The 26,083-nt window shown below is 45.3% G+C and overlaps 1 protein-coding gene across 2 annotated transcripts in view; it reads left to right on the top strand.

Annotated features, from left to right (window-relative positions):
* Positions 1–520: 520 nt before the first annotated feature.
* PPP6R2 (protein phosphatase 6 regulatory subunit 2) overlaps positions 521–26,083 on the top strand; it is a 367,586-nt gene continuing 342,023 nt past the window's right edge. For both annotated transcript variants that reach the window (XM_082254944.1, XM_082254943.1), the window contains exons 1-2: positions 521–766; positions 17,675–17,861. In XM_082254944.1, the coding sequence (XP_082111070.1) occupies positions 540–766; positions 17,675–17,861 (414 nt within the window). In that variant the 5' untranslated portion in view covers positions 521–539. The remainder of the gene's footprint in view (positions 767–17,674; positions 17,862–26,083) is intronic.

Here is a 26,083-nt window from a genome sequence, read left to right as displayed (position 1 = left end):
TAAGAAAAATCAAAAGCTGTGTCCGTCAATGAACATCAGAGAAATGGATTTTTCACGGTAAGTCAAAAGTCCCATTTTTTTTTTTTTTTTTTTTTTTATTTTGTATTTTAGATACTCTCTAAACCAAACAGTTACACAGTTGAAATGCATATTTGTCAATGGTTTCCGCTGCTAAAATATTTGGTTGTATTAAGCCACTTTTGTTTCACACACACACCACCTCACTACATAGTCAGGAAGTTAATGCCACTTTATTTTAATAGAGTTTGGGAAAACAGCAGTGATTCTTCCTCCTTCGTGCCCTCTGACTGCAACCTGCATTAGTGCCTTTATGATTAGTCTGTTTTCCTTTTTAATAACCTTTAAAATGAGAATGATCCAAGAATCCTGAGTGTTGCTAGGATATTAACCACACATTCTGAATCTTCCAGCAATAGTTGATGTGCTAGCTGTCTTGTCGTCAGTCTAATTGATTTGTGTTTTTTTTTTTTTTTTTTTTTTTTTTATTGGCTACTAAAAGTCAGGAGCATTTCGCCAAAATGTTCTGGAAGTTCGACCTGAACACAACGTCACATGTGGACAAGCTCCTGGAAAAGGAGGATGTGACTTTGCTTGAGTTGATGGATGAAGATGACTTGCTCCAGGAGTGCAAGGCTCAGAACCAGCGGCTGCTGGACTTCCTTTGCCAGGCTCAGTGCATGGAGCAGCTTGTACAGCTCATCACACAAAAACCTCCAGAAGATATGGAGGAGAAAGTCCGCTTCAAGTGAGTAAAACCCAATATGAAAAGGTTCATTCCTTTTGGAATCCACTATTCTTATAAGAAACGTTTTGGCAGATATCAAAAGAATAACTATTTTATTTAAGGGTGACTTTGACCATGTATAGTGAATTTTAAAATAGCCCACACTTTCAGAAACAAACTAAAACATTACTTTAGTGAAGTTATCTTTGTTAGGGTCAGATGCACTACTCTACTCTACCAAATCTTCTCTGTAGAGCCTTCTCCTCATTGTGTACAGTGTGTGTGTGTGTGTGTGTATGTATGGATAGAGATAGAAATAGAGCTGTATCATGACCAAAAATATTGCCACTCCTGCATTTCTGTCAGATAATGAACCACTTTGCCCAGAAAATTGTTTCAATTACAACTGTTCAGGCATTCTCATGTTTTTTTCTTTTGTTTGTAAAAAAAATAAAAAAAGGTGGAGAAACGAAAAGCCACATCTGACACACTACACATTGTGTCATACCAATACAAACAAAATAAACCTGAGAATGCCTAAACATTTGTAATTTCAACAATTTTCTGTGCGAAGTGGTGCATTATCTGACTGAACTGCAGGGGTGCTAATATTTTTGGCTATGACTTAGTATCTCTATCTATATACTGTGTGTGTGTGTGTATATATGTATGTGTGTGTGTGTATATGTGTGTGTGTGTATGTATATATATATATATATATATATATATATATATATATATATATATATATATATATATATATATACAGTAAAACCTTGGTTTGAGAGCGCTTTGCAAGACAAGCAAATTTTTAAAATAAATTTTGACTTGATATACAAGCGATGTCTTGATATACAAGTAGTGTCATGTATAAAAAAGAAGAGAGGAGCCTCTAAAGTGTAGCAATATGGTTACATTTAATGAAGGTTTAATATTTAGCAACTCACATGGTTGATGAGTAAAACAGGCACATCTAAGTATGCAGGCATCTGGGGTAAAGCTGTCCACATAGACCATCCTCTGCACAGCCATCTTCATCACACCCTTCCCCGCTTGCACTCCACGAGTGATTCAAAGCCTCACTTTCAGATCACTCTACTGCAGGCTATTCTTCCCGGTCATGATTGCAGACTGACAGTGGTGAGAGCTGGTGGTTCAGAAGATGGTCTACTCTATGTGGACAGCTTTACCCCGGATGCCTGCATACTTAGGTGTGCCTATTTTAATCATCAACCATGTGAGTTGCTAAATGTTGAACCTTCATTAAATGTAACCATATTGCTACACTTAGATGTGCCTCTCATCTCTCTTATATTCTGTAGCTCTGCTAGATTTTGCTTCTAATCCCCTTGGGAAGGCTGCATATTGTGGATGGACATTTTATGGTTACACAACCTATCACATTGCTATAATCTTTGTATATAGACTATAAACTGAAGGACTTGTGGAACGAATCATCTGAGTTTCCATTATTTCTTATGGGGAAATTCGCTTTGATATAAGAGTGTTTTGGATTACAAGCATGTTTCCAGAACGAATTATGCTCGCAATCCAAGGTTTTACTGTATGTATGTATATATATGTATGTATATATATATATATATATATATATATATATATATATATATATATATATATATATATATATATATATACACACAGTAAAACCTTGGATTGCGAGCATAATTCGTTCCGGAAGCATGCTTGTAATCCAAAGCACTCTTATATCAAAGCGAATTTCCCCATAAGAAATAATGGAAACTCAGATGATTCGTTCCACAACCATTTATTCATAAATCCTTCAGTTTATAGTCCATATAAAAAGATTATAGCATAACCATAAAATGTCCATCCACAAATAGCCGCTTCCACAAGGGGATTAGAAGCAAAATCCAGTAGGAGCTACAGAGTATCAAAGAGAAGAAAGGCGCCTCTAAGTGTAGCAATATGGTTCCATTTAATGAAGGTACAACATTTAGCAACTCACATGGTTGATGAATAAAACAGGCACATCTAAGTATGCAGGCATCTGGGGTAAAGCTGTCCACAGGGATTATCTTCTGCACCGCCGGCTGCCAGTCTGTAATCCTGACCAGGAAGACCACCCTGCAGTAAAGGGATCTGAAAGCGAGGGGCAGCATGGAAGGGATGACGTAGATGGCGGTGTGGAGGATGGTCTATGTGGACAGCTTTAGCCTGGATGCCTGCATACTTAGATGTGCCTGTTCCAATCCTCAACCATGTGAGTTGCTAAATGTTGTACCTTCATTAAATTTAACCATATTGCTACACTTAGAGGCGCCTCTCTTCTCTTTTATACTCAGCTGTGACTTGAGGCTACTTGTATATCAAGACATCGCTTGTAAACCAAGTCAAAATTTATTTGAAAATTTTGCTTGTCTTGCAAAGCGCTCTTAAACCAAGTTACTCTCAAACCAAGGTTTTACTGTATAGTACGCAGTATCTCTCAAAAGTGAGTACACCCCTCACATTTTTGTAAATCTTTTATTATATCTTTTCATATGACAACACTGAAGAAATGACACTTTGCTACAATGTAAAGTAGTGAGTGTACAGCTTGTATAACAGTGTAAATTTGCTGTCCCCTCAAAATAACTCAACACAGTCATTATTGTCTAAACCAATGGCAACAAAAGTGAGTACACCCCTATTTGAAAATGTCCAAATTGGGCCCAATTAGCCATTTTCCGACCCTGGTGTCATGTGACTCAGTGTTACAAGGTCTCGGGTGTGAATGGGAGAGCAGGTGTGTTCAATGTGGTATCGCTCTCTCTCTCTCTTACTGGTCCCTGGAAGATCAACATGGCACCAAATGGCAAAGCACTCTGAGGGTCTGAAAAAAAGAATTGTTGCTCTACATAAAGATGGCCTAGGCTATAAGAAGATTGGCAAGACCCTAAAATTGAGCTGAAGCACGGTGGCTAAGACCATACAGTGGTTTAACAGGACAGGATCCACTCAGAACAGGCCTTGCCGGGGTCGGGCACGTGCTTAGTGTCATATCCAGAGGTTGTCTTTGGGAAATAGACATAGACATGCCAGCATTGCTGCAGAGGTTGAAGGGGTGGGGGGTCAGCCTGTCAGTGCTCAGACCATACGCCGCACCCTGCATCAAATTGGTCTGCATGGCTGTCGTCGCAGAAGGAAGCCTCTTCTAAAGATGATGCACAAGAAAGCCCGCAAACAGTTTGCTGAAGAAAAGCAGACTAAGGACATGGATTACTGGAACTATGTCCTGTGGTCTGATGAGACCAAGATAAACTAATTTGGTTCAGATGGTGTCAAGTGTGTGTGGTGGCAACCAGGTGAGGATTACAAAGACTAGTGTGTGTTGCCTACAGTCAAGCATGGTGGTGGGAGTGTCATGGTCTGGGGCTGCATTAGTGCTGCCCGCAAAGGGGAGCTACAGTTCATTGAGGGAACCATGCATGCCAACATGTACTGTGACATACTAAAGCAGAGCATGATCCCCTCCCTTTAGAGACTAGGCCGCAGGGCACTATTCCAACAAGATAACGACCCCAAACACACCTCCAAGGCAACCACTGCCTTGCTGAAGAAGCTGAGGGTAAAGGCGATGGACTGGCCAAGCATGTCTCCAGACCTAAACCCTATTGAGCATTGTGGGGCATCCTCAAACGTAAGGTGGAGCAGCGCATGGTCTCTAACATCCACCAGCTCCGTGATGTCTTCATGGAGGAGTGGAAGAGGACTGCAGTGGCAACCTGTGAAGCTCTGGTGAACTTAATGCCCAAACTTTGCTCAATGATAGAGAAAATAAACTGGGACCAAACCCTAGGGACACTGACCACGGAGGAAAAATGGGAATAGTTTAGGAACATATTAAACAAAGGTATCTCACAGAGCATTCCTATGGGAAATACATTTAGAAGAGCCAAAGCCAAACTTGGCTGGCTAAACCATAATTAAAAATATTTATTAGGGGGAAAAAAATGGCCTTCAAGAAATATAAATCGGAGGGCACATTATCGGCTTTCCAGCAATACAAGGAATCAAATAAGAAATGTACATACAAAATCAAAATCGCTAAAATCAACTTCGAGAGACAAATAGCAGAGGATAGTAAAAAGAACCCTGAGCAATTCTTTAAATATATCAACAGCAAAAAAATGAGGTCAGAGCATGTTGCACACATAATTGACGATAATGGGAGGATGGTTACAGAGGACACTGAGAAGGCAACCGTGCCTAATGCTTTCTTCTCTTCAGTCTTTACACAAAAGGAGGGGTACACCGACCATGACTTAGGTTAGGTTAGGAGTACTTCACAGGACTTGCTGCTATGGCTAACAGAGGGTGAAATCAGGGAAACATTAACACAAATAATCACCAGGACCGGGTGGCATACATCTGAGAGTACTCAAAGAACTCAGGTTATAGCTAGATCACTGTTCCTGATCTTTGCTGATAGTATTTTGACAGGAACTGTACCAGGTGACTGGAGGAAAGCCAATGTGATACCAATATTCAAAAAAGGACAGAAGCATGTCTCTGGAAATTATATGCCGGTCAGCCTGACGTCAATAGTATGTAAACTTCTGGAGGGGATGATAAGGGACTATATCCAAGAGTTTGCTAAAGAGAACAACATCATCAGCAGTAATCAGCATGGGTTTACAAAAGGGCGTTCTTGTCAAACCAATCTGTTAACATTCTACGAGGAAGTGGGCTAGATGGGGGGAGACCAGTGGATTTGGTGTACCTGGATTTTGCTAAGGCGTTTGATACAATTCCCCACAAATGCTTAATTTATAAAATAAAGGTCTGCAGGCATTGACCACACGGTTTGCTCTTTGATACAAAACTGGTTAAAGGGGCGTGTCCAAAGGGTGGTAATAACGCTTACTCAGACTGGTCTGGGGTGGTAAGTGGGGTCCCCCAAGGCTCAGTCCTGGGACCAATTTTGTTCAATTTATTCATAAATAGCATTAAGGACGGGGTCAATCAGCTCAATCTCAGTTTTTGCAGATGACACAAAATTAAGTAGGGCAATAACTTCACATCGTGAGGCAGAAATCTTACAGAATGACCTGAACAAAATAACAGAGTGGGCATCTACATGGCAAATGAGGTTTAATGTGGAAAAGTGTAAGGTATTGCACTTGGGGACTAAAAATATAAACGCCCAATACACTTTGGGGGGGGGGGGATCAAAAATCGAGAAAGATCTGGGAGTCTTAGTGGAAGATGGACTTGGCAATAGCATGCAATGTCAAGCTGCAGCTGCCGAAGCCGGCAGAATATAAGCATACATAAGGAACGGGATGTATTCCAGAGGTAAAACTATAATCCTACCACTTTATAAAACTCTGGTCTGACCACATCTGGAGTATTCTGTCCAGTTTTGGTCGCCAATCCTCAGAAGGGATGTGAAGGAGCTGAAGAGAGTCCAGAGAAGAGCAACTAAACTGATTAGGGGAATGGAGGACCTTAATTATGAAGAGCGCTGACAAGCGCTTGATTTATTCGCCCTGGAAAGGAGACGTCTGAGAGGGGACATGGTAGCAATTTACAAATACCTCAACGATGATCTCAACATAGCGAAAAAACTGTTCAGTTGCAATGAATGCATGAGGACACGAGGCCATACAATGGGATTAGAGGAGGAGAAGATTTAACCTTAGGCTACGCAGGGGGTTTTTTACAGTAAGGGCTACATGATTGTGGAATTCTCTACCACAAGTGGTAGTAACTGCAGGGAGTATGGCTACTTTTAAAAGACTCTTGGATGTACATCGCAAGGATCAAAACATTCAGGGGTATGGGAAATAATTACGTCCACACACACACCTACACAGGTTGAACTGGATGGACTATTGTCTTTATTCAACCTCAACTACTATGAGACAGGAGGGTTAAGGCAGTGCTGGAAAATAATGGTGGGCGCACAAAATATTGACACTTTGGGCACAATTTTGGACATTTTCACTTAGGGGTGTACTCACTTTTGTTGTCAGCAGTTTAGACATGAATGGCTGTGTTGAGTTATTTTGAGGGGACAGCAAATTTACACTGTTATACAAGCTGTACACCCACTACTCTACATTTTAGCAAAGTGTAATTTCTTCAGTGTTGTCACATGAAAAGATAGAATAAAATATTTACAAAAATGTGAGGGATGTACTCACTTTTGTGAGATACGGTACATGAAGAGTTGGGTAGGAGAGTTGGGGCACAGGATAGCTGCAAATATTTATTCAAAACAGTCTCTCGGCTTCTTGCTTGCCTCTCTAGTTTTTTAGGTCCCTCTCTGACTGGGCGATGTTGGCTAGACAATACAATTTACTACTTTGTAGCATGTTGTCACATGAAAAGATATAAAATATTTACAAAAATGTGAGGGGCGGACTCACTTTTGTGAGATACTGTGTGTGTGTGTGTGTGTGTGTGTATATGTATGTATATATATATATATATATATATATATATATATATATATATATATATATATATATATATATATATATATATATATATGTATATGTGTGTGTATGTATATATATATATGTGTGTGTGTATGTATGTATATCTCTATATACAGTCAGGTCCATAAATATTGGGACATCGACACAATTCTAATCTTTTTGGCTCTATACACCACCACAATGGATTTGAAATGAAACAAACAAGATGTGCTTTAACTGCAGACTCTTAGCTTTAATTTGAGGGTATGTATATCCAAATCAGGTGAATGGTGTAGAAATTACAACAGTTTGTATATGTGCCTCCCACTTTTTAAGGGACCAAAAGTAATGGGACAGATTAACAATCATAAGTCAAACTTTCACTTTTTAATACTTGGTTGCAAATCCTTTTCAGTCAATTACAGCCTGAAGTCTGGAACGCGTAGACATCACAAGACGCTGGGTTTCATCTCTGGTGATGCTCTGCCAGGCCTCTACTGCCACTATCTTCAGTTCCTGCTTGTTCTTGTGGCATTTTCCCTTCAGTTTTGTCTTCAGCAAGTGAAATGCATGCTCAATCGGATTCAGGTCAGGTGATTGACTTGGCCATTGCATAACATTCCACTTCTTTCCCTTAAACTCTTGGTTGCTTTCGCAGTATGCTTCGGGTCATTGTCCATCTGCACTGTGAAGCGCCGTCCAATGAGTTCTGAAGCATTTGGCTGAATATGAGCAGATAATATTGCCCGAAACACTTCAGAATTCATCCTGCTGCTTTTTGTCAGCAGTCACATCATCAATAAATACAAGAGAACCAGTTCCATTGGCAGCCATACATGCCCACGCCATGACACTACCACCACCATGCTTCACTGATGAGGTGGTATGCTTTGGATCATAAGCAGTTCCTTTCCTTCCCCATACTCTTCCCATCACTCTGGTACAATTTGATCTTGGTCTCATCTGTCCATAGGATGCTGTTCCAGAACTGTGAAGGCTTTTTTAGATGTTTTTTGGCAAACTCTAATCTGTCCTTCCTGTTTTTGAGGCTCACCAATGGTTTACATCTTGTGGTGAACCCTCTGTATTCACGCTGGTGAAGTCTTCTCTTGATTGTTGACTTTGACACACATACACCTAACTCCTGGAGAGTGTTCTGGATCTGGCCAACTGTTGTGAAGGGTGTTTTCTTCACCAGGGAAAGATTTCTTTGGTCATTCACCACAGTTGTTTTCTGTGATCTTACAGGTTTTTTGGTGTTGCAGATCTCACCGGTGCGTTCTTTCTTCTTAAGGATGTTCCAAACAGTTGATTTGGCCACATCTAATGTTTTTTCTATCTCTCTGATGGGTTTGTATTGTTTTTTCAGCCTAATGGCTTGCTTCCCTGATAGTGACAGCTCTTTGGATCTCATATTGAGAGTTGACAGCAACAGATTCCAAATGCAAATAGCACACTTGAAATGAACTCTGGACCTTTTATCTGCTCCTTGTAAATGGGATAATGAGGGAATAACACACACCTGGCCATGGGACAGCTGAGCAGCCAATTGTCCCATTACTTTTGGTCCCTTAAAAAGTGGGAGGCACATATACAAACTGTTGTAATTCCTACACCTTTCACCTGATTTGGATGTAAATACCCTCAAATTAAAGCTGAAAGTCTGCAGTTAAAGGACATCTTGTTTGTTTCATTTCAAATCCATTGTGGTGGTGTATAGAGCCAAAAAGATTAGAATTGTGTCGATGTCCCAATATTTATGGACCTGACTGTATCTATTTATCCCAACCCTGACACTACCTGCCTGGAGTTTGCATGTTCTCCCTGTGCCTGCGTGAGTTTCCTCCAGGTACTCCGGTTTCGTCTCACATTCCAAAGACATGCTAGTCGGTTAATTGGCTCCTGTCTACCTAGCATGTGTATGTATAAATGTGAGTTAGGGACCTTAGATTGTAAGCTCCTTGAGGGTAGGGACTGATGTGAATGTAAAATGTATATGTAAAGCGCTGCGTAAATTGAAATAAATAAAATACATTTCTCTCTTGTTCACTGACACTGCTCCATGTCTTATAGACCATTGGGCTTATGCTGCTCTTTCTTTAGGAGTAGGACAAGGCGGAAAAAATTTTGGCTACGCCACTGAGGCAGTCCCAGGGGGTATACCATCACTTCCTGCTATAGGACTTCAGTTTTTTCTGCCTAGTCAGGACCTGGCTCTCTGCTGTTAATTTCCTTTTTTCTTTGTCTTTGTTCCTGTGTGGACTACAATCAACCTAGGCACTGGACAGGGGCTGGCCGGCGAGTGAAACACCTCGCGATGTCACATAGCCTTGGTCACGACTGCAGTCACGATCAGTCGCAGCGTACCCCGGGCACCCCCATTCCAACATGGTGCTGTGGACTGCTGGGAGTAGTGCCCGCCTGATGGCATGGTGTGGTGACACTACTCATTCCTACTTTCTTTAAGAATTTCTGGAGTGGTCGCGGGCCCTCCCTTTGGATGGTAGCCCACTTTGTGTCCTCACGTTTTTCCCCCCTCTCCCTAGCGGGGTTCCCCTGCGTCGGTCGCCCTCATCTGCCCCCTCTCTGCTCCCTCTTAGCCCCCTAATGGGGGGCACGGGTGTTTTTTTGGGTGGGGGGGCTTCACTGGTGTTGGGTGGGTGTTGCTGTTGGCCCCTCTTTTGGGGGTGCATGTACCTTGGTGCTGGGGGGTGGGTCCCTGGGGTGTTGCTTTCTTTCCTGGAATCCAGTGGTTTCCCGGGCCCCGTGCAGTGCCATTTTGCTGTAGATGCTGTTTCCCTGTTTTGGCAGCCATGTTTGTGTAGTTTCCCTTTGCAAATAGAGGCGGCCATTTTCTTGTAGTCAGAGTGCGGTGATGTGTTGCGGGGACCTCTAGTGTCCTTTCCGGCGCTTCCTCTTTCATCGCTGTGTGGCAGGCTGTTTGTCACTCTCCAGCTCTAGGGTGGTGAGTCTCTGTGGGTATATGATCCTGCTATAAAGCGCAGTGGGTGCGCTGATTCTTGTGGTGCTCCATCGGTGTACAGGGGGGTTCCTCTTTTTACCTTTGTGCACGGCGCAGCTCCGATTTAACCTAATCATGGAGCCCCTGGAGTGTGTATCACCACCTGATTCACTCCTTGAAGCTGGGGGACCCCCTGGGTCTCAGTCTGCCTTGACGGCAGCCCTGCAGCCACTTGGCTCTAAAGTAGATATGGCCCTGCAAAGGCAGCCTAGCAAAAAGCGCCCCCCCCCCCGTCTTCACCTGTATCCTCTGCCTCCTCAAAGTCTGAAATGGATTTGGCCGCTGCGGACGAGAGTAAGCCCATTGGGTCTGCGTCCACGCACGCCAAGTGCTCTAATAGTGGGGAGGAATCCTCCTCCTCTTCAGCCGCGCATGAAAAGGCACTGGTTGAGGCCCTGATTGTTTCAGTGCAGGAAACCTTGAAGTTGGAGCACTCAGCTGCAGCTGAGTCGGCGACGCTTGTGCAGTTTGGCACCCGCAGAGCTTTCAAGGTGACAAGTGTTCCACTTTCCTGCCTATTTTGACTAGATTGTCACTAATCAGTGTGATTTTCCAAAATGCATGGTTGGAATACCTAAGCATTTCGCTAGGAGATATCCCTTTGTGGAGTCACTCCTGAAGAAACTTACCGTTCCACCATTGGTGGACTCTCAGGTTTCCATGTTAAATGGGGCCACGCTTTTGCCAGTGGAGGATTCTCCATCCTTTAAGGATCCTATGGACATGAGCGCTGAGACTCTGGTCCAGTAACTTTTCAACGTGGCAGGCTAAATGTTGAGGCCGGTGTTTGCTGTCATCTTGGTATCCTAGACCTTAACGAAATGGGCAGAAATTTTACTCCAGGATCTGGAAGGGGGTCAACACCCTCCTGAGCTGGTGGATCAGTTGATCCAGGGGCTACAGTACATTTGTGATGCATCTTTGGATGCAGCCCCTTGGCTGTCAGGGTATCCATGACGGTGGTGATTCTTCGCCGCATGATCTGGTTGAAGCACTGGTCGGCCGACCAGGCTTCTAAAAAGGTGCTGACTGATCTACTGTTTTTTCGGTGCCTCAATGGAAGAGGGTAATTAAGGGACTTACGGGAGGTAAGAGTACATTACTTCCACAGGTTGCTAGGGGTAAGGAACCTCGTGGTAAATTTGTTCCTTTTTTTCTCGTCTCACAAGCGGCCCTTTCATCCATCTGGATCGCAGGAAAAGCGTTCGCGATCCACCCGTAATTTTGCGGGAGGCTCCAAGAGACCCTGGAATGGTAAGTCGAAAGCGAATACTACTGGTTCTGCCGACAAGTCTTCCCCAGCCTTAAGGGGCACCCTCACCCACATCTGGGGTGGGGGGACATCTGCGCCTTTTTCCAGAGCCATGGACCTTGTTCATTCAGGACAAACAGGTCCACAAGTTTGTTTGGTTACAAGATCGAGTTTCAGTCCTTGCCTCCGGTGAGGTTCTTTCCTTCCAACTTGCGCCTGTCTCACGTTCTGCTATAGGGCCTCTACAGGGCAGTGCAGGACCTGTTGGCACAAGGGGTCATTGTGCCTGTTTCAGAGTCGGATCATTTTCAAGGTTTTTATTCAAATCCATTTACAGTTCCCAGGAAGGAAGGCAAGGTTCGCTCGATCTTGGATCTCAAGACTCTGAACCGCTTTGTGCGGGTTCAGGAATTTTGTATGGAGTCGACCGCACTGTAGTAGCTTTCCTCCATCAAGGGGATCTTCTGGCTTCGATCGATCTCAAGGATGCTTATCTTCATATTCCAATATATGTCGGGCATCAGCGTTTTCTTCGTTTTGCAAAGGAGCACTATAAATTTGTGGCGTTAACCTTTTCGTCTTGCCTCAGCTGCTCAGGTGTTCACAATGATTTTGACCCCTGATGACATTGGCTGCGTGCTAATGAAACACGTGTCGGGACGTGCGATCATGACATAATTTCCGGTCACCGTGGAACGCAGAAGCGGCGTCCGCTGCTGGAACCGTTTTGTCTGATACACTTCTAATTGTAGAACTGGATCTCAGAGTGATATATCCATCCTGGAACATATAGTGGTTTGCTGAACTCTGGAAGTGGTCTAATACCTGGCTGGGAATTATCAACTGGTCTGACCCCCTGTAATTAAGGGGTCTGACCCATCTGGTAAGCACATCTTGTGTATACTTGGTGGTAGTCCCAGGTGGAGGTGCACCTGCCTGCATGTACAGCAAATGCTCCGTATTTAAGAACTTATCCTTTATACTGAGATTGTATTATCCTCAGTGACCTCTATCGCATCAAAGACACAATTTTATTTATAATTTTTCACACTATATATGGCATTATTGTGTTTTCCTAATCTGTGTTTTAAATTTTTTTTTTTTTTTTTTTAAGCGAGGTAGATTTCATTTATACAATCCATCGCATCTAAGACTCACATCTATCACTATTTATATTCACATACGATTTATGGTCACTATTGTGTTTTTCCAATATTTGTGTGCTATTTGCTTGAGCGCGGTATACCTCCTTTAAATTACTCAACTTTGGGCGGTTATCACGCTTTTTTACGTTGCTGCTCACACATTGATTTACGCACATAAGCTAAGAAAGTAAGAATTAATAATTAGTATCTACTACCCTAGGGCTGATATCAAAATCCTCGTGTAGGATATACACATATCACACAGCACTTTATAAACTAGTACTCATCCTATGCGCAGTTGATTTTAGTGATTAGCACTAAATCTTCATTCTCATTACCTGGATGATCTGCTTCTGCGTGCAGAGTCGTCTTCGGCTCTAGAAGCCGACTGACATCACTGTGCGAACTCCTACAGGAGTTGGGATGGAAACTGAATTTTCAGAAATCTTCTTTGACTCTGTTCACCAAGCTAGACTACTTGGGTCTGACGCTGGACTCAGCATTTGACTGGGTGTTTCTTCCACAGGTGAAACTTCTGTAGCTACAGGATGTGATTCGGCTCCTGTTGTCCAACCGTCGGTTGTCGTTCAGGACTTGCATGCAAGTGCTTTGCCTAATGGTTTCCACCTTCAAGCTGGTTTTGTTTGTTCAGTTCCACACCAGACCTATGCAAAAAGAGATTCTGGCTAAATGGAACAAGGATCTGCTGTCTTAGGATGATCTGATCTTGATGAGTTGGGGTACGAGGGGGTCTCTACTTTGATGGGTCTGCTCCCTGGCGCCTCACCTGGGAAAATCCTTTTTTCCCCTGTATTAGACTGTGGTCACCACGAATGCCAGTCTGTCTGGATGGGGAGGTGTCTTGGGAGTGTACTCGGCCCAAGGTGTTTGGACTCGAGAGTAGTCTAGTCTGCCGGTCAACGTCCTAGAGATTCGGGCTATCAGATTTTGTCCGTCTCAGTGGACAAAAATCTGCATGAACGCCCTGTGAGGATACAATTGGACAATGCACGGCTGTGGCATATGTCAATCATCAAGGGGGCACAAGGAGTACCCTAGCGGCCCGGGAAGTAGCTGGTATCCTGAGATGGGCAGAACTTTATGTTCCGGCCCTCTCTGCTGTGCACATTCCGGGGTAGAGAATTGGCAAGCAGACTATCTTAGTAAGCAGACTATCTTAGTCAGCAGACGTTGGATCCGGGAGAATGGTCTCTTAACCCGAAGGTGTTTCATCAGTTGTGTCTTTGGTGGGGGACCCCCGATGTGGACCTGTTGGCCACCCGTCTCAACAGGAAGGTGCAGAGGTTCGTGTCAAGGTCTCGGGATCCTCTGGCCGACACCGCAGACATCCTGGTGGCCCCTTAGGGTCAGTATTGTCTGATTTACACCTTTGCTCCAATACAACTTCTGTGGAGACTTCTATGCAGAATCAAGGTGGAAGGGATTCCAGTCATTCTGGTGGCTTCAGAGTGTACTCAGGCCTTGTAAGGCTGGTAGCAGACATCCCATGGAAACTTCCTCTCAGGGAAGATCTTCTGTCTCGGGGACCAATCTTCCATCCTCTTTTACAGCCGCTGGCTTTATCTCCCTTGCTATTGAAAGCCAGGTGCTGAAAGACAGAGGGCTGTCGAAGTCGGTGATTCCTATGCTGCTAAAAGCTAGGAAATCTACTTCCAGGAATGTTTATCATAGTTTGGAAGGCATACATTACTTGGTGTGAGTCCCGGGGAGGTCCCTCCCCATTCCTTTTCTGTCTCGCCTGTTGTTGTTTCTACAACTACGTGTAGATCAATGTTTAGCTCTGGGCACCATCAAGGGGCAGATTTCTGAATTTTCCAAAGGTCGTGGGGGGCGAAGTCCTTGGTTCACACTTTTGGGCAGAGAGTTCGCCATCTGGCTCCTCCGGAATGATCCCTGGTACCCCCGTGGTATCTCAGTTTGGTACTGTCGGTGCTTCAGAAGTCTCTCATTCGTGAACTCCCTCCTTTTAGTCGCTATTACTTCTCACGTAGGGTGTCGGAGCTAGTTGTGTTGTCCTGTTGGTCACCCTACCTGGTGATTCATAGGGACAAAGTGGTGTTGCGACCCTGTCAGGCATTCCTTCCAAAGGTTGACTTGGGGGGGGGGGGGGGTTTCATCCGCCTGAGGATATTGTGTTACCGTCGTTATGTCCCAAGCCAAAACCTCCAAAAGATTTGGCTTTGTATTCCTTGGATGTTCTCAGGGTGATTCGTGTGTACCTAGCGGTGATTGAGTCGTTTCCGAAATCTGATTCTTTGCGTGTTCTTATGGATGGACCTCGTAAGGGGCGGGCTGCTTCTGCTGCAACCATTTCCAGATGGATCAGGCAGACGGCGGTGCAGGCCTATTCCATTAAGGGTTGGGTGGATGTACTTGCATCTTCAAATGCGGCGTTGGGCCGCAAAATTTTGCAGGCTGCAGTTGGTGAGGCTACCCCCCTCTTGAGGGTGTAATATTTTCCTGGTGGTGAGCTCCAGTTTTCCTGGTTAAGCTCCTGTTTTACCTGGTTGGCTATGTTTATCCATTTGGGAATTTATATCTCTTGCTGTGTATTTCCCACCCCTGATATTGACACTGCTTTGGGACATCCCAATGGTCTACAAGACATGGAGCTGTGTCTGTCAGTGAACAAAAGAGAAAACTGGATTTTTGTCTTACCGTAAAATCCTTTTCTCTGAGGTTCACTGACGGACACAGCACCTGCCCCTCTGTGTGGGTTGAGTAAGTATTCTTCGGACTGCTTGTTACAAACTGAAGTTCTATAGCAGAAAGTGATGGTATACCCTCTGGGACTCCCCAGGGGCATACCCAAAATTGTTTCCACCTAGTCCTACTCCTGAAGAGGGCAGCATAAGCCCAAGTGTCTAGAAGGCATGGAGCTGTGTCCATCACTGAACATCAGAGAAAACGATTTTACGGAAAGACAAAAATGCATTTTTTTTTTTTTTAAAGCAGGTTTATACTTACCTGCTGTGTGCTCCGAACTTCCTCTCTTCCGGCTTCTCGCCTGCATTCCTGACTCCCCCTCTCCGGTGAGTGCCCCCATAGTAAGATGCTTTCTACAGGAGCAATCATGCAAGCTTGCTTCCAAGCCTTGCTGTCTGCTTCTGCAGACACAGAGAGTCGGACTTGGCCCCATCACCCGCTTCCTCGCCACTAACTTTGATTGACAGCTGCCGGAGTTGATGGCTCCCGCTGCCTCAGCAAAACCTCTGAGACTGGGCACAGTGCTTGATCGAATGAGGGCTCAGGTAAGTAAAAGGGAGGTTAAGGGGAATACTGATGCCTAAACATTTTTTAACCACTTGCGGACTGGTCACGTTGACCGTACTGCGGCAAAGTGGCTCGATATCGTCCATATCGTTGGCGGCGCGCTCCCGCTGTTTTCAGTCACAGCGGGAGTCGGGCCAGGAGAGGAGCGGCGGTGATCACCGCCGCTCTTCCCCGATCGTCGGGGATCGAGTATGGAAATCCGCCCGCTTGTGTAAACAAAGCGAGCGGATCTCCTAATTGACAGGCAGGGTCAGATTGCAGGATTCAGCATAGCTGAACCTGCGATCTGTGCCTGTGTCACATAGTCCCCTCCCCCCACACACAGTCAGTAAGCACCAGGCATACATTAACCCCTTGATCACCAATAAAAGTTAACCCATTCCCTGCCAGTGCCGAATCACAAAATATGGCCTGGTCAGGAATGGGGTAAAACCTTCCGGTCATAAAGCGGTTAAAAATACGCTCATTGAGAATTTTTTTGTCAAAGACATGTAGCTAAATACATTTTGGCCTAAATATATGACAAAAATTGAATATATTGGATATTTTTTAACTGTCAAAGTAGAAAAATATTGTTATTTTTTCAAAATGTTCGCATTTTTTTTTATTAATATCGCAAAAAATAAAAAAAACCACCGAGGTGATCAAATACCACCAAAAGAATGCTCTGTTTGTGGGGAAAAAAGGACGTAAATTTCGTTTGGGTACGGTTTTGCATGACCGCGCAATTGTCAGTGCCGAATCGCAAAAAGTGGCCTGGACGTAAGACAGCAAAATCCTCTGGTGGTAAAGTGGTTAACTTGATGCATTTAGGTGAACAATGTTTAGGCTTTTTAACCATTTTAGGTATGAACAAAATGTTTGTTGAAAGGATGGGCCCGTAGCAGAAATGCAAAAATTGTTGTGGTCAATAAATTACTGTGGTCCATAGAAAAAAAAAAACCCTGCAAGACAAAGGCATAATGAGCTAGTATGCATCGCATACTAGCTCATTATGTATTACTTACCTTAGAACGAAGCCCCGACACGGACCCCCGGACATCGCTGCGGGCGCCGCCATGATCCCTCGCCGTCCCTTCCGGGTTCGGCGGCTCCGGCGCTGTGATTGGCCAGAGCCGCAATGATGTGATTTTCCGGCAAGCTCCCGGCAAGCAAAACTGAAGGTCCCCTCGGACCTTCAGAGCACATGCGTCGCTCGCGTGAGCGGCTGCATGCGCTGCAAATATCTCCTAAACTGTGCCGGTTTAGGAGATATTAATTGTACCTACAGGTAAGCCATATTATAGGCTTACCTGTAGGTAAAAGTGTAAAAAAGCGGGATACTACCGCTTTAAGTGGTTTAGTAACGCTGTCATGAGATGCACTTTAAAGCCGAAATTAGAGGAAGTACAACCTGGTAAGGCTGGTCTTTTTTCTGTTAAGCGTAATGTTGTATTTTAGTTGTTATGGTGTCATCTACCTAAATACATTTTGACATTCTATTGATGATTTTCATGTTTCTTTTTTTTTTTTTTTTTTTTTGTTTCAACTTTCATTTTTAAGAAGTGTTGTCTAGGAGATCAGCTAATCTGCTTATTAGCAGCTCTCTCGGCTTTAGAAACCAAAAGACTATTGTTAATTGGTTACTCTTTAGCTGTCTGAACAGTTATAACATTATAAACTCTAGGAGAATGTTTGTTGAGACAAGAGTTCTTCTGCAAAGTAATTAAGAATTATGTGCTAAACTTTTCCAAAGTAACTTGAAGTAAAATGATCTAATTTTTCTGGCAGGTATCCTAACCTAGCCTGTGAGCTACTTACATGTGATGTGCCACAAATTAATGACAAATTGGGTGAAGATGAGCACCTACTCGACATCCTCTATGACTTCCTACAACAAGAACCTCCTCTTAATCCGCTGCTGGCCAGCTTCTTTAGCAAGGCTATTGGAAACTTGATAGCCAGGAAAACAGAGCAAGTGAGAGGTTTTTCTCATTATGTTGAGTCATTTGATTGTGGTCCTTTACTATGCATGTTAAAAAGCATCTACACCTGTATTATTACAAACTTTTATGCCTGCAAATATGTTTAAACATTACTAAACTGAATAGAAACTTGCATTTATTATTCCTTTAAAGAGAACTATGGCCAAAGATTTTACTTCTCTTTCATTCATTGACGGACACAGCTCCTGATAGTTATAACTATTGAGTTATACTGCCCCCTATAGGAGTAGGGCACTAGGCAGAAAATAATTCTGGCTACAACCATGGGCAGTCCCGGGGGAGGGGGGGGGGTATACTCCCTCTCTCTGCTATAACCACTTTTTTTTCTGCTTAGTTAGGAGTAAGGACCTATTTCCTTGCTGGGATGTTTTTCTCCTGGATTTTTTCATGTGAGATCTACAATCAACTGCTGGACTGGGCGACAGGCTGGATAATCTAGATCCAGTGGTCATGCCAGTCTGGGTAGCGAGCGCACGCAGACCTCAGCTCAACGCTAGGTGCGCCAGCTGCGACACTGCCCCACTAGACAGGTCTGCAAGTTAAACGCCTCGCAAGGTTTCATACGACCGGGTCTCAGCCCAAATCACAGCGTTCCTTTTGGCCGACAGCCCCCCATTTCAATGGAGAGGGGTAGGGGTTATGTCTGAAGTGGTGCCCACCTGGTTCCTGGTATGGTGAGTAGCTGCCCCGCCTCATCCCCTGGAGGGTTTTGGGATGCACGTGTGCCCCTCCTTGGGGCGATCGGACCCCCGGGTTCCCCTCCTTTCCGCAGGCACCCTCCCTTGCCATGTCCCTCATCCTGCCCCCCCTCCACATTGGTGCTATTTGAGTGGTTTGGCCACTTTGCTGGGATGGGGGCTGGGGGTGTGCCTCCGGCGACTGGATGATTGATTGTGCTGGGGGGGTTTTACCTGGTGGGGGCTCCTGCCAGGGCCTCTGCTTCTGCCTGGATCTGCCCTTGAGGCCTGGTCTCCCTCTGGGGTCCCTGTAAGCCTCTTGGTGCCGCGTGGGGATGCCTTGTTTGTGTTAGCCTGCGTGTTTCTATACACGACGGCCATGTTTGTGTAGTCTGGTGGCAGTTTTCTTGTGGTTTTCGATTGGCAATAGCGGCAACTATGACAGTGGAGCCCTGTGGGCGACGATTTCCTCTGTGGGAGCCCCTTATCTCCTGGTGCTGACTCCTGGATCATTTTACTTCCTGATCGCCGCACGTTGCAGATTCTCCTGTTGGTTGAAGGTGTCTGTTTCTGTGGGTGGTGAGTCTGGTGGGGTCCTCCCTCTCTGCTGAAGATTGCTTGGTGCTTTTGTGCTTGATGATCGGGTGGTGCTGCCAGCGCAGTGGGGGTTGTCCTTTAGCAGTGTGTTAGACTTTTTGTGAGGTCCCCCTGGTGACTCATGGAGTCTTTTGAGCAAATTTCCCCTCTGATCCCCTCTCTGAGGCTGCGGGTTCCTCCGGGCCTCAACCATCCATCCATCCATTCATGCACTGACGGCAGTCCTGGAGCCCCTTGTGTCCTGGGTGGAGGTGGCTTGCTGGCGACGGGCTAGCAAAAAATGCCCCCTGCCTCATCTATCTCCTCAGATCCTGACGAAAGAACAGACGAAAAGGTGCTGGTGGAGGCAATGATTGTATCTGTGTGTTACACCCTGAAGATGGAGGATGCAGCTGAAGCTGCAGGGGAGGCGCAGGTGCTTTTTAAGCACTCACAAGCCATCCAAAGTGGCAAAGGTGTTTTCCTTTCCCTGCCTATTTTGACAGAACTGTCGCTAAAGAGTGGGGATGACTAAAACGTCCCGTGGGGTTACATAGTTAGGTTTATAAAAAGACATAAGTCCATCTGGTTCAACCAACAAAAAAAGTTTGAGCTGAGCTCTTCCATGCCTCTTATCAGTTTGGTTGTCCTTCTCTGCACTTTCTCCAGTTCCCCGATATCCTTTTTAAGAACTGGTGCCCAAAACTGAACTGCATATTCCAGATGAGGTCTTGCTAATAATTTGTACAGGGGCAAAATGATATCTCTCTCTGAGTCCTTGCCTCTTTTAATACAAGAAAGGACTTTGCTTGCTTTGGAAACCGCAGCTTGGCATTGCATGCTATTATTAAGCTTATGATCTACAGAACACCCAGATCCTTCTCTGCTATGGGTTCACCCAGTTGTACTCCACCTAGTATGTATGATGCATGCATATTCTTAGCCCCCAAGTGCATAACTTTACATTTATCAACTTTAAACCTCATTTGCCACATAGTTGCCCAATGAAACAGTGCATTGAGGAAAGCTTGTAAGTTGGAGACATCCTGTTATTCCACTGCAAAGCTTGGTGTCATCTGCAAGGACTGAAATGGTACTTTTTAATCCCAGACCCTATATCATTTATAAAGATATTAAAAAGTAAGGGTCCCAACACTGAACCTTAAGGTACACCACTGATAACCTTAGACCATTCAGAGTAAGAATCATTTACCACTAATCTCTGAATTCTATCTTTTAGCCATTTTTCTATCCAATTACTAACTGATCTTTCCAAGCCTGTTGACTTTACCTTACACATTAGCCGTGTGTGGGGAACTGTGTCAAACGCTTTTGCAAAATCCAAGTATACCACGTTTACAGCCACCCCTCTCTCCAAGGTTTTACTTACCGCCTCATAAAAAAAAATCAGGTTTGTTTGACAACTTCTGTCTTTCATGAATTCATGCTGTCTGTTGCTTAAAATATTTTTCTCTATCGCTCATTGACAGACGTAGTCCTCGGTGATACAGCACCTTCGGGTTATGTTGCCTCCACAGGAGCAGGACTAGACAGGAAATAAAAATGCTCTGGCCACACCCCAGGGGCAGTCCCCGAGGGTATATCCTCTCTCTCTCCGCCACAGCAAATCAGTTTTTTTCTGTCTAGTCAGGAGTAAGGACCTAGATACCTTGCTGGGATCTTCGGTCCTGGCAAGATTTTTTTTCTTAAAAAGATTTTTTAGACAGCTTTTTTCTCCAGTGTTCCTGTGAGATCTTCTTCAAGCAAGAAAGCTGAACTGGGCGACGGGCTGGATGTTGAGATCCGGTGGTCACCCCAGTTCAGCCTACGAGCGCGTGCAGGCCATAGCTCCGCGCTGGGTCGGCCGCGACATAGTCCCACTGGGGGACTGACCCCGCGAGTTAAACGTCTCGCTGAAACGCCAAGGACCATGAGTCACGGCGTCCGTGTTGGTCGACAGCCCTCCCGCCCCGGTGGAGAGGGGTACTGTCAGGAGTTGGTGCCCGCCTGGTTCCGGTATGGTGAGTAGTATGTTCCCCCTTTTCCCCTGACGGGTCTTGTGGTGAACGCGGGCCCCTCTCTGTATGGTAAGATAGAGTCCCCCTCTATCCTATAACATGGCACAGATCCCCCTACTTTGAGTGTGATTTTATGTGCAAAAAGCCAGGAGGCTTGGTTTGGGAGCTAACAATCTAATTGTATACATGTTAAAAAGATTGTAATCAGTGGCAGTATGGAAATCTTACTATGATAATAATAAAGTACCTACCAGTCAGAAGCCACGGACATGTAGACTGCCTTCCTAGTCAAATCTCCAGCAATAGCAGGCCTTTCGAACGGCCATGCGGTCCGCCAGGGCCGGTACCGCCAACCACGCCAAATCCCCATGCAGAGAAGGTGTTGTGTGCTCTGCAGCACACCGCTATTCGGTACAGGCCGCCGCCATTTTTTTTGCTGGATCGCACGAGCCGCCATTTTGGCGTAGCCTCGTGTCTCCAGCATGGGGGCGGCCATGTTTGAGGTGATCCAAACACCTCGTGGAGCTAGGGGAGGCGCCGGAAGGCGTGCAGAGGGGCGGAGCCGCCTCCTTTCTTCCTGGGCAGCCAGCCAAAAGACTTCCTGTTTGTGAAGACAGCGCTGTAACCTGTTGCAGTTAAACTCTGAGCATCAAGTAGTGAGCCTGGGGGTCTATCTCTCTCTCTCTCGATCGATAGGGATCCCTAGCAGGTAACACTAAGGGGCTTTTGTGGCGCTGGGGGTCTGAAAAAAAAAAGTTTTTTTTTTATTTAATTGAATTGTATTATCCGGGAAGTTACTGGAATAATCATGGACCCTGCCACACAAGTTCCCCCACCTGTTTCCCTCGAGGGGGCCACGGGACCCGTCGGTGCACAGAGTATGGATGCATTTACAGCAGTTTTGGAGTCTTTGGTGGCTCGGGTAGAGGCAGCCTGTCAGGGACGGGGGTCAAGGAAGCGACCCCCGCCTACCCCTATATTATCTGACACCTCTGACTCAGATTCAGAGATGGTCACTGCAGCTGCAGGTCCCTCTGCAAGGGCTGTTACCTCAGGTAAAGCTCCCTCAGACAGTGAGGAGGACGTTCCTTCTCCCGCTATAATTCAGGAAGAAGCATTGGTGGACGCACTAGTTGTGGCAGTGCGGGAAACCTTAAGACTTGAGGTTTTACCGGCAGAGGCAACTGAAACAGAGATTCCCTTTGGTACTAACAAGCCCATCAAAACGGTGAAGGTTTTTCCTGTACCCAAGTGTTTTGGTAATAAAATTAAAGAATGGGAATCCTTCATTAAGAAATGGACGGTACCACCAGTGGTGGATCCACCTATTTCCAGGCTGAATAAAGCCACGGTTATCCCAGTGGAGGACACTTCGTCCTTTAAGGATCCGGTGGATCGAAAGATGGAAGCGGAGTCCCGCCCTATCTTCTCCCTGATAGGGTCAGCATTTAGACCAGTAATTGTTATTGGTCTAGTTTCCCAGACACTAACGGAATGGGCGAGATTGGTACGCCAAGACCTAAGGGGAAAAGATATCCCCCAGGGAACATCTGATTTGATGGAACAGATTATACAAGGGCTACAGTTTGTCTGTGACGCAGCCTTGGATGCTACCCCCCTATTAGGGCATGCATCTATGTCAGCGGTAATCCTCAGACGTGTGCTGTGGTTAAAATGCTGGTCAGCTGACCTAGGTTCCAAAAAGACCTTGACGAATCTCCCCTTTCAGGGGAATCGTCTATTTGGGGCCACCCTAGATGAAATTATTAAGGATGCCACTGGGGGCAAGAGCACTTTCTTGCCACAGGCTGCTAAAGCTAAGGGACCTCGCAACAAGCGAGGACCTTTCTTTACCGCCCATAAAGGGTTCGTACGCCCGGCTGGAACAAGCGGGAAAGGCAAGACTCCTCCAGGAGGGTTCAAGAAAGGCTGGTCGGACAAACAGAGGACGACTCAGCCAAACCCGAAGCAAAGGATTACACAGCCTGAAGGTGCGCCCCCACCCGGGTTGAGGGTGGGGGGACGTTTTCACCGGTATTTAGGACATTAGATCGAGCATCGACTACTACTACCGGTGCGATTCTTCCCTTCCAACATTTAAGTACTACAGGGAGCGGTAGTCACCGTTCCCTGAATAGATCTTTTCCTTTACCTTTTCCTAAGATTAGTCTCTATTCCCCACAGGAATCGGATCTGGTTGACCAGACAGACCAAGAAGCCTCTAGCCGGGTGACTTCGGTCCCTGAGGTTCAACCAGAAAAGATCACCCTTCCTGATAGGAATCAGGTATCTGATAAATGTGTGGGAACAGAAAACGACCAGACTTTCTCGGATGGTCGGGGCCAGATAGCTCTAGGGACGCCTGGTTCAGATCCAGTCAGCGCCAGTGGTCCTAGAAATTCTAGGCTGGCCTCGTCTAGCCGGCCTGGCCGACTTGGACATGCTAGTCGCAGACGTTCCGTGGGAACTTCGTCTCAGGGAATGTCTGTGGTCTCAAGGACCAATTTACCATCGTGCTTTACAGTCGCTGGTTTTAATGGCCTGGCCATTGAGACCCAAGTACTGAAGGACAGAGGGTTGTCAGCTTCAGTCATTCCTACCCTTATTAAAGCAAGGAAAGCGACTTTCAGCAAGGTCTATTATCACACATGGAAGACTTATATTGCGTGGTGCGAATCTTTAGGATTTCCTCCACGTACCTATTCGGTGACTCGAATATTGGCCTTTTTGCAAAAAGGGGTTGAGCAGAAACTAGCCTTGAGCACCATCAAGGGTCAAGTTTCAGCATTAGCAATCTTCTTTCAGAAACCTTTAGCTACCAAGTCCTTGGTGCGGAATTTCATCCAGGGGGTGCGGCACCTGGCTCCACCAGTCCGCGCGCCCTTACCGCCCTGGGATCTTAATTTAGTTTTGTCGGTTCTACAGAAACCTCCCTTTGAAAACATCAGGGAGATTCCCTTGCTTACTTTATCCCAGAAGGTGGCCTTCTTGGTGGCTATCACTTCTGCTCGCAGGGTGTCAGAACTGGCTGCATTATCATGCCAGTCCCCATACCTAGTGATTCATAGGGATAAGGTAGTACTTCATCCTAAGACATCCTTTCTTCCTAAGGTGGTTTCAGATTTTCATCTGAATGAAGATATTGTACTACCTTCCTTGTGTCCTCAGCCCAATCATCATCGGGAACATGCGTTGCATTCCTTGGATGTGGTTCGGGCAATCAGGGTATACCTGAAAGCTACGGAATCATTCCGTAAGACGGATTCACTTTTTGTGATCACGGATGGCCCCAGAAAGGGGTTGCCTGCATCTGCCGCGACTATTGCCAAATGGATTAGACAGACGGTGGTACAGGCTTATTCTATTAAGGGTCAGAGTCCTCCGTTCCCTGTTAGGGCGCACTCCACTCGAGCGCTCAGTACTTCCTGGGCCTTTCGCCATCAGGCGTCAGTGGTCCAGGTATGTAAGGCGGCCACCTGGTCGTCGGTACATACCTTTACAAAATTCTATAAAATTGATGTGATGGCATCGGCGGATGCCTCATTTGGCCGCAGGGTTTTGCAGGCCGCAATTTGAGGAGACCGGTGGTCTACCTCAAGGGTTTTTTTCTGTTTGAAAAATTTCTTTTTGTTGAGTCTCATCATTAAGGATGAGCATTGTAAACTTCTAGTTGGCACCGGTTGGGCCTTCTAGATTGGGATTTGATTTCCATTTTCCCACCCCTCATTTGTGATACTGCTCTGGGACTTCCCGAAGGTGCTGTATCACCGAGGACTACGTCTGTCAATGAGCGAGAGAGAAAAATGGATTTTTGTAAAATCTTACCGTAAAATCCTTTTCTCTTAGCTCATTGACAGACGTAGTCCCCGCCCCTCTGTTTTTGAGTTGGGTTGGGTTAAATTCTCTAAGCACTGCTTTTGTGACATAACTGATTTGCTGTGGCAGAGAGAGAGAGGATATACCCTCGGGAACTGCCCCTGGGGTGTGGCCAGAGCATTTTTATTTCCTGTCTAGTCCTGCTCCTGTGGAGGCAACATAACCCGAAGGTGCTGTATCACCGAGGACTACGTCTGTCAATGAGCTAAGAGAAAAGGATTTTACGGTAGGATTTTACGGTAAGATTTTACAAAAATCCATTTTTTTCCAGCAAGAACTCATCTATGTAGTCTTTTATTAAACTCTTGAGTACTGATTGGACCTTGAAGAAGGGGACATACCCCGAAGGCTTGTCCTGAAAAATTGTAGGTTAGTGCAAAAAAAAAAAAGCATCACGGACAGTACTCAATTGTCTCTCTCGCAAGTGCACTAATACGGCTACAATGACCTCAAGCATTAAACTCTCCAGTATCTTCCAGACTATAGAAGTTTAACAGGTCTATAAGTTACTTGGCAAAGACTTTGATCCCTTTTTAAATATAGGCACCACATTGGCCCTACGCCAATCTAGTGGTACTATTCCAGTCCTTAACGAGTCCCTAAAAATTTGAAACAAAGGCTTTGAAATTACAGCACTCAAATCTTTTATGGTGCGTGGGTGGATGCCATCTGGTCCAGGTGCTTTATTCACCTTTTTTCTGTCTAAATATTTCTTGACCATATCACTTTTGAGCCATTGTGGATCATTTGGGGCTGTGTCAATACCATCATCATTATAGTCATGAGCTCCCCCATGCTTCTTTGTATATACAGGGCTGAAGAAGGTCTTTAATAAATTTGCCTTCTCTTTGTCCCCAGTCACCCACTCCTGATTATTTTGTAAAGGGCCTACATGCTCAGACCTAACCTTTTTACTGTTAATATATATATTTAAAGAATTTTTGGGGGTTTGTCCTACTATCTTTTGCAATCTGTCGTTCATTTTGAATCTTTGCGTCCTTGATTTCCTTTTTTACATATTATATTCTTTGTAACAATTAAACAATC

The sequence above is a fragment of the Pelophylax lessonae genome (assembly GCF_965119305.1).
Source record: "Pelophylax lessonae genome assembly, chromosome: 4".
In the NCBI taxonomy this organism is placed as follows: Eukaryota; Metazoa; Chordata; class Amphibia; order Anura; family Ranidae; genus Pelophylax; species Pelophylax lessonae.
The sequence above is the reverse complement of the archived record's forward strand: the minus strand, read 5'-3'. Positions and strand labels throughout refer to the sequence as shown.